The following is a 12277-nucleotide window of genomic DNA, read 5'->3' as shown; positions in this document are numbered from 1 at the left end:
ACCCCTCTTCCTTTTCGACGGATAAGAAAATGACAGGTACAATTTAAAATAAACTTAGGTGTGTATCGGAATCAGTACCATTACGAGTACAAATATAAAGTTTATTTTCTTAAAGTGGAAACAGCAAATAGCCAGCCGTAGTATTAACGTCCAACGTAACTGTTGTGTGTAACGAACACCCACAATTATACCGAACATGGATATTTTGTACTGCCGTGTCCGCTAAAAGTCAAAATTAAATTCTGTGTGAAAACTTTTTTGCCGGAAATAAAATAAAGGTTGTTATTTACCTTGTGGTATGAAATTTTACAATGCACTGTAAAGCAACCCAACTAGGCATCCTCAGGCCTGTTGTAATTTGTACCGTTGTATTTGCGCTTCCCATATGTCCGGCCAAGTAGTTAATGTCATATGCGGCAAATATGCAAAAAGTTTTGTCAAAAAAACCTTCATAGCAAAACGCTTTACGCTACCAACCTTTCTAAGGTGGGCAGTTCAGTCGTTGCAAGATGGAAAATTCCACTTGATATTAACTCAATATCTTCAGCTGAATCATCTCCTTCAGTATTCGTTACGATGTCACTTACACCCCGAATATGTACGTACAGGTAGCCGTTCGGGCAAGTATGGGTGTTGGTGACAGCGTAATGAAAATATTCTAAGTGGTATTTCCTGTCGAAAAATTCATGGCAATTTTAGTGTATTTTTTAATTATTTTCAGTTCCATACTTTTCAACTCAGAATCATGGTTTGAATCATCCCTCAAAGTGTTCGTTACGGTGTCACTAACACCCTGTATCATCATCATCAGCCCATTAACGTCCCCACTGCTGGGGCACGGGCCTTCCCTATGGATGGATAGGGAGATAGGGCCTTAAACCATCACGCGGGCCCAGTGCGGATTGATGGTTATTAACGACTACTAATGCAGCCAGGACCAACGGCTTAACGTGCCTTCCGAAGCACGGAGGAGCTCGAGATGAAAACTTTTTTTTGTGGTCACCCATCCTATGACCGGCCTTTGCGAAAGTTGCTTAACTTCAATAATCGAAGACCGAGCGCGTTTACCGCTGCGCCACCGAGCTCCTCAACACCCTGTATACCTTTGTGTAATACAAACATGCATATTGCCAACTATCAAAACAATCTAAATATGCAATACGGTATTCCACATAACAATGTTCAAATAATAACCTCTATGTTGCAAATATTTAACGTTCTTTGTTCAACAGTTTCGAAAGTCAAATAAACACTTACCTAGTCATCATTATATTACAGCTGACCTTTCCTATTTACTTCATTAAGGCGCAGATGTAATGAACATTTTAACATATGTTATATAACTCAAGGTCAAGACTATATCCCAATTGGGGGAGTCAGAGGTACATCCATCGCAAGAACTTTCCTAGCTTTCTGTTAGTCCAACGTGATGGTGAGCCGTATCGCCGTGTATAATGGGCGAGTTAACTGTTAAGTGAAAACTGCACTTATGATAAATAAGTTAATAACTCATGCAAATCCGGTACAGGGGTTCAAATTCGACGCTGATCGAGAAGTAGGCTGGTGACTCGCAGAATGATAGTGATTTCGAAATTTAAATGACAGAAAACAATTGACGGGAGCGATCTAGCGAACATTCTGGTGAACAGTTCGAGCATTTTGCTAAGCCGAATCGTTTCGACGAGCACAGTCACACACACGACCGCCACGTCCGATATCTTTATGAAGAATGACCAGAAACGATGAGCATTTACTAGAGCGTTCGCTGTGCGCCAGAATGACCGTGAAAATGTTCGTAGCGATGTTCGACTCTATGCTTGGTTCTATTCGTTTTGCAGAGGGTTACAAAAGGCCACATTGAAACAATTCATCTAAAAAGCAATATTGCTGGGTAGTTCCGCGAACATCGGAAGTCAATATCAATACCGTAACAGCAAATATATTTTAGAATCTTTTGTCTTTTTGCCAATATCCAGTTAGAACATGCTTATGTCGCCGATTTACGTAAGCTGCAACTGGATATTTGCAAAAAGGCAGAAATATCTAGAATATTTTTTTTATTTACCGTAATTATATTGACTTCCACTGTTCGAAGAACTACCTTGATATAAGATATTTGTTGCAACATTAGTTTTAGATGAACTGCAATGGCCTTTTTAGACGCTCAGTTCGACAATTTCAAAAACGCCAAATGCTCTAAAAGTGCTGATAGACTTGAGCATTCACTTGTAACAGAACATCGAGCATTCGCCATTTTTATATTTGTCGAACTGAACAACGAGCCGAGCCAAGCATAGAGCCAAACATTGCTATGAACATTTTCATGAGCAAGAACGCTCGATAAAATGCTCGCTAAAATGTTCTCGTATTTTCTCGTATTGTAACATTCGCACAAATGCTCATTACAAATGAATACTCAAGTCTGTCTACACCTTTACACAGTGATTTTGCTTACCTACACATTAATTATGGAATGTTAAATGAAAATGCTTTCACGGATTTATTACTAAATTAATGTTAGTGGTTTTTACTGACCAACTCTGTGCTATATTGGTTAGACAGACACATGGATTACCTAATTTGAGGTTCCGGGTTCGAGTTCTGTTTAGGTCATAACATAAGTTCACGATTATACTCCCTATTGGGCTAGGCAGAAGTACACTTATCGCAAGATGAAACGAGAACGGCTAAAGCTAAGCGTAAGCTTTCTGTTAGACCAAAACGTGACTGGTGATGAGCCGTATCGCCGTCCATAATGGCCGCGCCACGCGTGAATTCGTAGTGAGATCTACCCCCGCGGCACAGCAACTTGAATAGACATTTTACGACCACTTGCTAAAGCCCTTGATGTAATTTGCATCGGGTGCGGCGTTGTCTTCCGCACACGCTCAAACTATGCGCCTCACGTGATTTCTAAAACTACAATCACGTGAGTTGCGTTAAAGTTGCGTACCAAACTGTTACCATAGAATAATAAATTATACAACGTATAGAACGGTAACTTCATCCCGCACCAATACGTACCGTGCGTCGATCTCACCCCCTCTGGGTCTTACTTTAGTCTTAATCGACCGTAAGCCGCTAAGGAATAAGGGGGAAAGCGCGCGGATTGTGTCTCGCTCACAATTGCACGTTAGGCGGTAAACGGTAAGATTGATATTTTTGTATGGATTGTCCGTGGTGTGTTGTTACCTACGTTGTTACTGTATAAGACTGGACCGAGCCTAAGACATGAGATTGCAAAACATTATCATAATGATACCCATAATGACGACCGGGTAGTTAAGTTGGTAAGCACCTGTTTTTTTTTTGTGTTTTACTGGTTTTCCTGTGACATGGATGTCACAGATGTTTTTCAGTTTAACATACATACATACATAAACTCACGCCCGTAATCCCTAATGGGGTGGGCAGAGCCACAAGTAATCAAAGACAACTTGCAGCCACTGTTGATACGAAGTCCTAAGCTGGATATGATGAACCTTATGGTGATAAGGGATCAGCCTATCGCCCATAACATTAGTCCATCATGTTAGAGGACACAATCCCTCTGTCGGTTTTTCAGTTTAACATTGATATAAAAGGCTTTTTTGTTTATCATTTCTCTATAGATTTTTCCAGGTACGTACAATGTTGCACGCACCTTTCGTCAAACCGTGGTGTGTGTGCACTATAGGTATATAGTTTTTTTTTCTTTTTTTTTCTCACATGAATACGTATCCTTTTTATTTTTATTTTTTATAAATCGCATAGCACAATATGCGCTTATACAACAGTTTTTCTTACAGCTAGTTCCTTACACTACTTATTTCTGTATTTAATATATTTTTTTTTACTATCACATTTGTTACTATATTCAGGTCTTATTTCTATTTATAACAATTTCTGCTAACGAAACACACAGGTAAGCACCTGTTCATGTGATCTTGGTTTCTTATCCAAGTTCTTTTTATTATAATCAAAGAAAACCTTCAGATACTTACCTTATTTTGAGAAAATTCATCTTATTGGATTTGAGAAAAGTCCCGATTTTTTCCACGTAAGGCTGCCGAATAAAGCAGCTAATAAAGTACTTTTGACGCTTGAACGTATCCTCTCTTTGATCTGATTGATATTGTCTACCCTTTGTCAGCAAACCAACCGGGAACGATTAATCTGGTTTGAGAAGTGCTGCGGAAGCGATCTGGGAACTTATTCCTCGTAATATATATTAGTGGTTGTTTAACTAACTACTTTAGTTAGTAATAGGGTCACGTTTGATCACAATCCCACTTAATACTTCCGCAGTCTTGGAAACTGGTATCCTTAGCCCATTTTTCAAACTTTTAGGGATACCAATTGACTTATAATAATTATGTCACAGCTTGTGAATGTGAACTAATATTGTTATGTAAGTATTTAAGGCTTTTTTTTGTAAAACAAAGATATATTAATATTGGTGCTAATTCCTGTAAACACCATCTAATTTTATTTTAAGTTATATCTGTCACTTTCTTATCCGCCGAAAAGGAAAGGGACGGGTAATCGACAAGCATAAAATTTATGGAACACACGTCAATTTTAAGCACAAATCTAAAACAACCGTCTAAAAATTCGCCCGGGTTATTCATTTATTTACTCATTCTTCCTAAAATTAAGAGCTGTCAATCATCCGTCCCTTTCCTTTTCGGCGGATAAGAAAATGACAGGTATAACTTAAAGTAAAATTAAGAGATGTCTGCAGGAATCGGGGCCATTATCTTACTCTTCCGTACAATGTACTTGTAATCTTAGGGCCATAATTTTGCACTAGGACACCACAAATGTGTGCAGTTGGTTGCGCAACCAACAAGATACCAAATATGTAGAAATAAATGTATTTATTTATTTATTTAATATTTAAGAGACTAACAACAACAGCTCTTAACAACTATAGAAAAAATATCATACTTAAAAACTAAGCCAGTAACAGGTTTCCACGTATATAAACAGAATAAAAATATTAAAACTTGAGCGCACTGACAAGGTCTTAGGACATGCACATGTATGTACTGTACGTATCGTTAAGGTCGAAAGTCGTCTCTTTATACTATGTGAAGCGTTAAGACATCTAATACTCCATACGAGCCCCTGCTAGGTCTTGCGTATGGACCTAAGCAGATTCTAATAACTCTACACCCGAAATAAACACTGGAGAATATAAAAATAAAGAAAAACAACAAATGTGCGCCACAACGTTCGTCGGAGGACGTCAGAGGACTTTGGCGGCTCAATAGTAACCCTGATACCAGAGTTGATGGGGTCGGTAAACCACCTCACAATACACACGACAGAAGAAGAAGAACGGAGCGGCAACGCCCGTGTGGCATTTCCTTTATAGTCTTGATTTATCCTTCTGTTTATTGGTAAGCCCTTTTGCTCGTTCATTCATGGATATATTTAATTATTATTATTTTGTCTGAAATACTGCACGCGTTTCTATTGTCTCTTTTTTATAAAGAGAACCTATGTTACTGGAAGCGTATATCCGTGTTTTACGTTAATATAGGTAATATCTCCAGGATCTTGCTCAGGTGTAATGGTCACAGTCTGCTACTCCATATTCATAGTAATAGCATCTAATGGTCGCAGTATAAACGCATGCCTAGACGGTTCTACTGCGGAGTTAATTACGTGTATTATAATGACTATAGGTCGGACGTTGGAAAACTTGAACGGTAATACCAATTCTATGTTATGTACTACCATCAAGTTTAGGTACATATGCCACCGAATTACCGATATTATACAATTTAGATAAAAAAAAATAATAATAATAAAAAAGTTTATTTACGTAAAATCTACGACACACATATACATTTACAACATTAAAATATACACACATAACATTAAACACATTAGATACAGATCCAAATAGACTAGTTTCCAACTAGTCAAATCAGATACTTCTTACTAAACGTCAAAACACGAATTTACTAAGGAAATTGTATGAAAAAGCACACTGTGACGTCATAGAAAAACGTGATAAGATGTCGGACTTATTATCACGTTTTTCTTGATTAAAATTCTTAAATAAGTTAAATAGAAAAAAGAAATGTCTTTCGTTAGTTTTAAATGTCTTTATTTGGTAATCAGAATTTAATAATTTATCTTGAACCTACACGACCCAATTACTTACAGTCAAATTAAAATAAAGCCGTCGCGACAAAGTCATAGCATCATATCTTCAACTAGGCCGTGTTTATTTAACAGTAGTCAGTGTAATGCGATGCGTCTTCGCATTCTGTTTCCGAAAGCATTCCAAATTCAAAATTTAAATTTTGAATTGCGTTCTGAATTCAATTTTCAGGGTTAGAAGTGATTTTGTGCGATCGTTTTCGTGGATTATTTGTTAGTGTGATGGTTTTTTGTGATTACCTACTTATTTTTGTTTAATAATACGATTTTGTTAATTAGGTATTATAAAAATAATGTAATTTTCTGTGTGTGATCGTTAGACCTACCTATACATACTCTTCTTTCTTACTATCTACCTATATAGTGACAAAAAGAAATAAATTCGTATACACTCTAGCTACTTATTAAAATTAAAATTAATCAAGAGAAGGTTTAGTGTAATTTTTCGAAAAGAAAAATCCGTCCCATTTCTTAAAACTCCTACTTACGCGATTAGAAATTTGCAGAATTTGTACTCGATTTATTGTTATACATATAATTCATTATTTAAACGCGTAAATTAAAAAATATAACATGCGCTACTATACATCGAGATTTAACGTGATAAAATTACATATTTTCTCATTACTCGGGTACCTACATAATTATTAAAAAACAATTTAATGGCAGAAGCATACGAGATCCTTACAGCGCCATCTATATAGTTTTTAGGAACGTAGCTTGGAAAGTCCTTCAATACAGAAGTCTCTTTGGTTAAATGAGAGAATATTTGAGACTAAAGTAAGACCCAGAGGGGGTGAGGTTGGCACCCGGCACGAATCGGTGCGGGGCGGAGCGTTATCGCGTTATGTGGTGTTGGCGTAGGTTGCTACGCATACCTTGGACTGCGATGCGTACGAATCTAAATATATAAAAGGAGAAACTGACTGACTGACATATCAACGCACAGTCTAAACGGCTAAACGTAGGCACTTGAAATTTGGAAGGAACGTAGCGTAGATACCGTAGAGGTGCACTAAGAAAGGAATTCCCGGAAGTCTCATAGGAACGGGAATTAGCGGGAAAATCCTTTTGTATGAAAAATCTAAACCGCTTGTTAATGATTTCGATAGCTCACGACTGTAAATCCAAAGGGTTGCCTTGTCGGGTTGTGAGCACTTTAAAAGATGGAAAAGGGAAACGGACTCACGTGTGATGAGGCTCTGAACTTGTCTTGGCTGGAATGCTGTTCCTGAGGGGCGCCCCTTATTACTTGTTCACGGTGAAGTTTAGAAGCTGGAGATGGTCACTTAGGTAGTTTTTATGATTTTTTAACACAATATGTTATGATGTCCGTACGCACACTTGACGACCGCATTTGAAGAGAGCGAAAATGGGTCGTTGGGACGAATGAATGGATGTATTGGAATGGACATAGGAAGAGCGGGAGATTTAAAGTGCTAACTGATAATTGATTACTTAACACCGCTTAAGTTAGACGCTTCAAATTTGGATGCAGGTACCTTAGTTAACTTAAAGCTTAGTTGCAACAGGATATTGCAAAATTTCCACGGAAACGGGAGTTAGCGGGAAGAAACATTTGTATGAAAAAATCTAAACTGCATAAGTTAGATGCTTGAAATTTGATATGCACTCCCACACACACAAAGATCTCTCTTTTATAACACGCCACGCGGACGAAGTCGCGGGCAAAAGCTAGTGAGTCCATATTAAAAGAGCTCAAGATCACGAAGCGGCTCTCCTCAATATGCCGGAATCGTGCCCTAAGCTTCTTCGGACATATTATGCGGTCTCCAAAGCACAGTCTGAAGAAGCAGATCATCGTTGGGCAAATGGGCGCCTACGAGGTGGTCTGACATCGTGAAGAAGACGGTGGGCAGCATACAGAGGGCGGTTCACGCAGCATATAGCCGTACCAAGTGGAAAACCATAACCTGTGGTCGCGATCCTTAGCAGTGACGGAACGACGAAGAAGAAGGACCCGTAACCGGTCTATACTGAGTAATATTCCTTATTCTATGCTAAAAACTTCCAGCTTTATACAGAAGCGACTGCCTATCTGACCTTCCAACCTTCTTCTATCGTGTAGATTGTGAAGTTGATTTCCAACCTCATCGACCTTGGTGTCGGCGTTATTATTGAGCCGCCAAATGCCATAGCTCATGTAACGACTACGTACTTACATCAATTATATTCAAACATAAACACGCCCATAGTCCTTAATGGGGTTTGTTTGTTTTATAAAAGTTTTCGCCGCATTTTTGTATCAAGCGCTGTATGTACGGTAGTGGTACATCTTTGATGAGCTATGTGTGAAATATTTTGGTGGAGGGGGACGTTTTGACTCATGGTCCTTTAAATCAGTTCAGCGGTTTAAGCGTGAAAGCTAACAGACAGACAGAGTTACTTTCGCATTTATAATATTACTGGGTTTACTATTCACTTTCGGCTGTAGTAATGTTATTTTCCTATTCATCGTAGTACTAACCTATCGGTTTGTATTACATGTTTACATAATACAAAACAAATCATTTCTTGGACACAAAGGACAGACAATACTATTGAACAATGGTATAGTAGGAACAATTGTGGCTTAGGCATAGAATAAAGAATAATACTACGTATAGAACGGCAACGAGGAGCTCGGTGGCGGTCTGCGATTGTTGAAGTTAAGCAACTTTCGCAAAGGCCGGTCATAGGATGGGTGACCACAAAAAAGTATTCATCTGGAGCTCCTCCGTGCTTCGGAAGGCACGTTAAGCCGTTGTCCCGGCTGCATTAGCAGTCGTTAATAACCATCAATCCGCACTGGGCCCGCCTGATGGTTTAAGGCCCGATCTCCCTATCCATCCATAGGGAAGGCCCGTGCCCCAGCAGTGGGGACGTTAATGGGCTGATGATGATGATGATGAATTTATCTTTGACCTAGGATACTACCCAATTCGACGACCTTTTAGTAATGAATTTTCACGGACTCGGATCTGATGCAGTGCGCACCCTTAGGCATTATAGGCGTTATGCATGTTACGAACCAAAAATATCATAATCAGGCCTGCGTCAGGTTATACTGCGCTGTGTAATGTTTCGTGTGCTCTCGAGTTTATGACGCACGTATCCCATAAAATATCATCATAGATGCGTCTACGCAACTCCTTGCCATACGAATATATCCAGTTGACTAACGTGCACGTCTTTTCAGACGTGTATCACTTTAAAAAATACTTATTTTTTATACCTATTCTTTTTGACGTAAAAACTTTTTTAATTTATTTATTTAAATGTGCTTATTAACGGAACATTTACAAGTTGTTTATTCTTAAATAACGTTATCAATTTAAATAGGCATTTATTTATGTTATAATTCATATCGAGATAACGTTTAATTAAGTTAAAAATATATCTAATATAAAGTGATCCAAAGTGACTACTTATTCGAATGAAAGTGCAGTGATTATGAAAACAGATGTGACATCAAGATGACTTCGCTGGGAATACCTACAGAGGCGCCAATCCATACTATATTGTACACTTCTGCGTACAACCAGAAGCCTGTCAAACCGCCAGTGAAAAAGGTATTTTTTTATGTTTTTTAAATACTTTTCTTTCTCTACTACTTTAGGGGAGGAAGGAGCCTCATCGGGTAACGAATCCTTTCTCCAGAAAGTTGAGTTAAGATTGGTTGTGCCACATATACGACGATATAGAAATATTTTATGTGACGTAACATAAGTTCACGACTATATCCCAATTGGGGTAGTCAGAGGTACATCCATCGCAACACAACTGACACCAGTGACATCCAATAAACGAATAGACTCACATTCGCTAATATGTAGGAGCTATATGTATGAGTTTTTCTAAAAAAACCGACCGAACCGTGTTGTATGTATTAAGTTATATATATATATATATATATATATATATATATATATATATATATATATATATATATATATATATATATATATATATATATATATATATATTAAGTTATGTAGATATTGATGTTGCATATGAGCGAGATCCCTATTCTATTCACCCGGGTTATTAATTTCAAAGTTAAAAGTTATCATTCTTCCGTCCCTATCCTTTTCTACGTATACGAAAGTGACGGGTATAACTTAAAAAATATAGTATGTGTCTGTAGGAATCGGGGCCAGTATAAGTTCATATTTATTTTTGTTTGATTATTATAATGATACCAGCGACCCGCACCGGCTTCGCTCGGCTGCAATGCTTAGGAAAAAATGAAATTATTTACGACATCACATTAAAACCTCAAAAATACAGTTATTCTCCACTATTTAATGGATGTTATTATACATATAAACCTTCCTCTTGAATCACTCTATCGATTTAAAAAAACCGCATCATAATCCGTTGCGTAGTTTTAAAGATTTAAGCGTACATAGGGATATAGGGACAGAAAAAGCGACTTTGTTTTATACTATGTAGTGATAATGTAATGACTACTCACAAGTAAGTACATGACATGACATACAAGTATACCTAAATTCTAACAATATTTGCATGCTATTGTTGATAGCTGATAAGGAGGAACTTCTATGTACGTACATCCATCTATTAATGTATCCTTTTCAAGGGCAAATAAAGAGTATTTCCATTTCTATTATGGCTTTTCAAATAAAGTGCAATATTGGTTGTACAGTCATGAGCAATTTTATACACACTTTAGGACTCTGTCGCACTAACATATTTGACATTTAGTGAGACTTACAGTTCAATTTGTCAAAAAAGTTAATGTGACATGGTACCAAAGTGTACACATATTAATGCTCGTGACCGTACAGTGTTGTTACACGCAGTCGTTTGTGACAAGATGGGATTTGTTATAGGAGGTCTATGATCTCACCTATTCTAATAAAATACAAGCTGGTTCATGCTAGGAGCTTCAAAAAGTAGGTTAACAAGTTAGGTCAGCGAGGGAGCTACGTACACGTATATAACTGTTCTTTACTGTTTTGTTTTTTATATTATTATTTTTATTTTTGTGTGATAGTTTACTTTTTAATTTTGAAATTGTAATTTCTTTTAATGTTTTCCATGTTATTTATAGTCTTATTTTTCTTTTTGTTTCTTTTTTTCATTCAATGTTTATTTTTGTTGTATTAGTTTGTATATTGTTTTCTCGTCATACAGCGCATTAGGCCATACTGTAATGTTGTATGTACCTTAATAAATAAATAAATAACATTACACCTATTTTTCATTGGGGTAGGTAGAGACTACAGAATTCCACTTACTACGACCCTGGGGGGTTAAAATGGCCACATGGAAGCAATTCATCTAAGAAAGCAATATTGCTATTTGACATTTGCGCATATAAAAGTAAGTGCGCAATGCAAACAAATGTCAAATTGCGATATTGCTTTCTTAGATGAATTGCTTCGATGTGGCCATTTTAACGCCCCAGTTCAGTACAATTATTGATTATATTTCAATAAGATAACATTTTACAATAGTCTCAATGCGCGGTAAGAATTAGATCTGTCAAAGTACGTAAGCTAGTGTTGTGACGTGCATTAGCATAGTGATGTATCAGTCGATATTAGATAGATTCTTTTCTATCTGACATCATGTAGGAGTTATACAGCTCTATCTATATCTTTTTCCATGGTTAGAGAAACCATGGACCAAGTCAAAACATCACCTATATAAATGGGGCTTAAAGGAGTCGCGATACTGTGAATGTGGTCACCCGGATCAAACCATATCTCACATAATAAACGAGTGCCCTCTGCACCAGTTCTCAGGTGGTATAGCCGAGCTGCATTGTGTGACGGATGCAGCAGAGACTTGGTTAGGGGAGCTTAAGCTGGATATTTGATCCACGCAGGATATTTTATTTTTGTCTGCCATACACAATAATAATAATAATAATAATAATATAATATAATCTTTTTGGGGAACGTGTCTTGAAAAGTCCTTCGTTATAATAAGTCGCACAGAAAATGTTATTTGCTTCACTATATCTGTGTTCCATTACTGCTAAACCTTTGTCAAATCTTGGCTTTCTCTACTTAGATAAAGAGTAATGTGTGATCAAATAAATGTTACGAATTTGACGTCAACGGCAGATAATTTTGCCTATTAAAATATT

At 37.2% G+C, this 12277-nt stretch overlaps 1 protein-coding gene and 1 long non-coding RNA gene across 11 annotated transcripts in view; one reads left to right on the top strand and one right to left on the bottom strand.

Annotated features, from left to right (window-relative positions):
• The window catches only part of LOC126374140 (transient receptor potential cation channel trpm), a 323537-nt gene that overhangs the window by 19788 nt on the left and 291472 nt on the right, over positions 1 to 12277 (top strand). The window contains exon 1 of one of the 10 annotated variants that reach the window (XM_050020599.1): positions 9614 to 9728. The exons of the other annotated variants lie outside the window; for them this stretch is intronic. Within the exon in view, the coding sequence (XP_049876556.1) occupies positions 9633 to 9728 (96 nt within the window). The 5' untranslated portion in view covers positions 9614 to 9632. Of the gene's footprint in view, positions 1 to 9613; positions 9729 to 12277 lie in introns of those variants that run through there. 10 annotated transcript variants of the gene reach the window in all.
• LOC126374253 (uncharacterized) overlaps positions 1 to 12277 on the bottom strand; it is a 260701-nt gene that overhangs the window by 103747 nt on the left and 144677 nt on the right. The gene's annotated exons all lie outside the window — the stretch shown is intronic.

The sequence above is a fragment of the Pectinophora gossypiella genome, chromosome 17 (genome assembly GCF_024362695.1).
Source record: "Pectinophora gossypiella chromosome 17, ilPecGoss1.1, whole genome shotgun sequence".
Taxonomy (NCBI): Eukaryota; Metazoa; Arthropoda; class Insecta; order Lepidoptera; family Gelechiidae; genus Pectinophora; species Pectinophora gossypiella.
The sequence above is the reverse complement of the archived record's forward strand: the minus strand, read 5'-3'. Positions and strand labels throughout refer to the sequence as shown.